Source organism: Pseudoliparis swirei, chromosome 5 (genome assembly GCF_029220125.1).
Source record: "Pseudoliparis swirei isolate HS2019 ecotype Mariana Trench chromosome 5, NWPU_hadal_v1, whole genome shotgun sequence".
Lineage (NCBI taxonomy): Eukaryota > Metazoa > Chordata > Actinopteri > Perciformes > Liparidae > Pseudoliparis > Pseudoliparis swirei.
The window spans coordinates 11,170,354-11,174,066 of record NC_079392.1 but is presented as its reverse complement, the minus strand read 5'-3'; the positions used below and the strand labels follow the sequence as shown (position 1 = coordinate 11,174,066).

Here is a 3,713-nt window from a genome sequence, read left to right as displayed (position 1 = left end):
GGTCTGTTGGACCCGCTGTATTTTTGGGCTTTTAATTCAACACAATCAAACAATTTGATGTTAAAATACTTAACAGATGTTTTCTTCATCCCAATTACGAGCAATATAAACAGCAAATATGGTTAATATTTTCCCGTTAAATTTGTTATAACACATTTACGAATTAAAGTGCTACTGTTTTTTGTTTGTTGATAAAATCAAGAAAACTAATTTTAATCAAGATATGAGTGGACAATATTCAACAAATGTACAAATGAAGCAAGGTTGTTCATAACTATTGACTTTTATTTATTTGAATTTGTATTGAATTTCATTAGTAATCAGGTAATTTTACATAGCACAACACACAGTTTACATTACACATTGAACACATTACATTGTTGAACACATTGCCTTTTCATACCAGCCTATTCAACACATGAGTGGCAGAGTTTTACTGTGTGTGTGTTGCATATGTACTTCTTGCACTTGATGCATGTATATTGCGTCTTTCTGTCCATCTTGGGTCAACACACTTCGCACCGTTTCTTTTTGTTGCTGCCGGCCGCAACCTAGAATGATGAAAAGATCATGAATTTTACTAAAACCTCTATCTCGTAAGGTATGAGTGTCAAACATATACTGCAACAGCATCACACACACTTACCTCAGGCTCTGCAGATGGTGGTTCTGTAGGTTGGGTGGATGGGGCACCAGCATTGTTCTCCTGAATCCTCCTCACGGTGGCTGCAGAGGCTGAGGTTCTCGGAACATGCCGTCTTCTTCGGATTTGTGGTTTCACCAGTGCCTTTCCAAGTTCCCCAAGAAAGAGGCGCCTCCTCTGGAGCTTCCCTCTGTTCCACTCTGGGTTCAATGCCATCCAGATGACAAAGGCGTTGTACGCCGAGATGTCCAGCATGTCAAAGAAAATCACCAGTGGCCAGCGTAGGGTCCTCCTCTTGCAACTGTAGGCAGACACCAGCTTGTCCAAGTTGTCTACTCCTCCTTTTGAGGCATTGTAGTCCATAAGTATCTCTGGTTTCTGATGCTCCAGGCCACAGATTCTCCCATCTCTGTGTAGTGTACTCATTAGTACCACATTTTTGGTTTTCTTTGGCACATATGATACCAGGGATGTGTCAGCCGTGTAGACAAACTTGGACGAGTTGACATGCCTGTTCTTTGTAGGCAGCAATTTAGGTGGGAGCTCAGACCTGTTTTTTCTCATCGTTCCAACCATGGTCAGTTTCCTCTTTAGGAGCTCCTGTCCCAGCTTGTACGATGTTAAAAAATGGTCACATGTGATGTTATGTCCACTGAGTCCCTGAGCCATGTCCAGGACAACTCCCATCCCTTGATTTTTTTCAGGGCGTCCTCCATCAGCTTTCGCAGTGTATACAGGACTGTCTCAGAAAATTAGAATATTGTGATAAAGTTCTTTATTTTCTGTAATGCAATTAAAAAAACAAAAATGTCATGCATTCTGGATTCATTACAAATCAACTGAAATATTGCAAGCCTTTTATTCTTTTAATATTGCTGATTATGGCTTACAGCTTAAGAAAACTCTAAAATCCTATCTCATAAAATTTTAATATTTCCTCAGACCAAGTAAAAAAAAAGATTTATAACAGCTGAGTGTTTGTCAAGGCTCAGGAAACCCTTGCAGGTGTTTCGAGTTAATTAGACAATTCAAGTGATTTGTTTAATACCCTACTAGTATACTTTTTCATGATATTCTAATATTTAGAGATAGGATATTTGAGTTTTCTTAAGCTGTAAGCCATAATCAGCAATAAATCAGAATAAAAGGCTTGCAATATTTCAGTTGATTTGTAATGAATCCAGAATGCATGACATTTTTGTTTTTTGAATTGCATTACAGAAAATAAAGAACTTCATCACAATATTCTAATTTTCTGAGACAGTCCTGTACTTGTAGATTCCAAGCATACGAGGAAGTCGCATCACAGGCAGCCCAGATCTTTATACCATTCTTGACAGGTTTCGATGGTATGTACTGTCTAAAGGGGCAGCGGCCCCTAAATGGCATCAGCTGCTCATCAACGGTGACATTGACACAGCAGGGCCACTCACATACACACACGCGCGCGAACACACACACACACACGCGGGCACACACACACACACACAGACACACACACACACACACTTACAGCAGGCCCAGACATGAGGAGGACAGACTGAAGGTACACAGGACTAACAATTTCCACACTTTTATTAGCCCGGGTCCAGTGGACCCGAACACCCTGTATGTAATACAAATGTGTAGGGGGGGGTTACGGTTTGCTGTCGATGAAAATGTTGTCTGATATATGTTCTTCGCAGAAAATTAGCCAAGGCCAATAAGTCTGAGTTTGAAAAAATAATGAATCATATTATTTTTGTTTTGATGAAAAATGAATGAAGACCCGAATACCATACAAGGGTTGAAAGAATAATTTTGAACTTGACTAAACAACAATGAGATGCCCTACACGGGACCAGATCACATTGTGGTCCTTATAAACCTCCTACCCTGAGTTCATTTCAAGTACAAAAATATCCCCGAAGCTACAGAATAATAAATGACTGTCCCACCAGAACCATAAGCAACACCGGCATTTGCACTAATGCACACTATTGCATTCCACACTGTTTATATCTTATTGACAGATGGATTTCAAAGGCTCACACAGAAAGTGAGGGCAGGATAAAGCTTATCTGCCCTAGTCCTCAGCAGCTTGTAAAACAATGCTGGAACAAATGCAATCTCTGTGGTGATAGATTACAGCCCTGGTGTTAGCTCAGCATTCACGCTAGCCAAGCAAGACAATGGGATTGCTCTCAGGCGTGTCATGGATGCCTCGCACACAAACAACTCACCTTTTAAATCTGTCTCATAATAACCATGGAGACACTGTGTTTTAAGTGAGATAGAAACACAAGATATTGCTTTGAATTTCATTTGGTTCCTCTTTCACACAAATGTACCCAGTTAAATGTGCCTTTTAGAACACTTTAGAGGTCACGGGTCTTTTCTTTATATACTGAAAGGAGGAAATCTTTGGATGATTTAAATGATTCTCACTAGGCCGTCTCTGCTCTGGGCTTTAAATTGAACGTGCATTTATTTGAGCATGAGCATTTGGTAAAAAACAGTCGACTGTGAAATAGGCTACAACCTGTGAATCTCCATGCACACTGTGCAGTGGGACATTTAATGGTCAGCTTGATGTCCTACACCACTGCTGTAAATATAGAACAAGCGATACTCCATGAATGCATGTAAACACACATTTTCACAAACAAAAATGGATGAACTTGTTATTGCAGCTTTATATTTGTTCACCTTTTCCTGCTATGCCTACTCTCTCCATGACAATTAATGGATAGCTTGTTTTCCTTAATGTGGCATTGGTATATTGATTTGCATGAGCAACAACTTTAAATCTCAATCTAATCAAAATAAGATGTTCTGCACCGCCAGTGCAGTGCTATTCAGTTACTACTGAATACCACTATTGAAGTGCCCAGTATCAGCATCCCATAATCAGCATACCCTTACACATGATCTGACTTCTGCCTGGTTTTATAGATTGTTTCCAAAGCAGCAGGTGTGAATACAACTTTCAGTTTTTCAGAATATGTTGGACATACAAGGAATTTGTCTTGGCGGGTGTTGTGTAACATTGGACAATAAGACCATAAGACAAATAAGACAAATAAACACA

The 3,713-nt window shown here is 39.7% G+C and overlaps 1 protein-coding gene across 1 annotated transcript; it reads right to left on the bottom strand.

The window, feature by feature from the left end:
- Positions 1 to 264: 264 nt before the first annotated feature.
- LOC130194180 (uncharacterized) lies at positions 265 to 1,330 on the bottom strand. Its single transcript, XM_056415072.1, has 2 exons — positions 647 to 1,330; positions 265 to 551 (listed from the first exon to the last, which is right to left on the bottom strand). The coding sequence occupies exons 1-2, from the start codon at positions 1,328 to 1,330 to the stop codon at positions 507 to 509; spliced, it is 729 nt and encodes a 242-aa protein (XP_056271047.1). The 3' UTR covers positions 265 to 506.
- Positions 1,331 to 3,713: the final 2,383 nt, after the last annotated feature.

Coding starts and splice junctions, on each gene's coding strand:
- LOC130194180 (XM_056415072.1), bottom strand. CDS start 1,330: ATGGGAGTTGTCCTGGACATGGCTCAGGGACTCAGTGGACATAACATC. Junction 552..646: donor CACCATCTGCAGAGCCTGAG/GTAAGTGTGTGT, acceptor TCATCATTCTAG/GTTGCGGCCGGCAGCAACAA.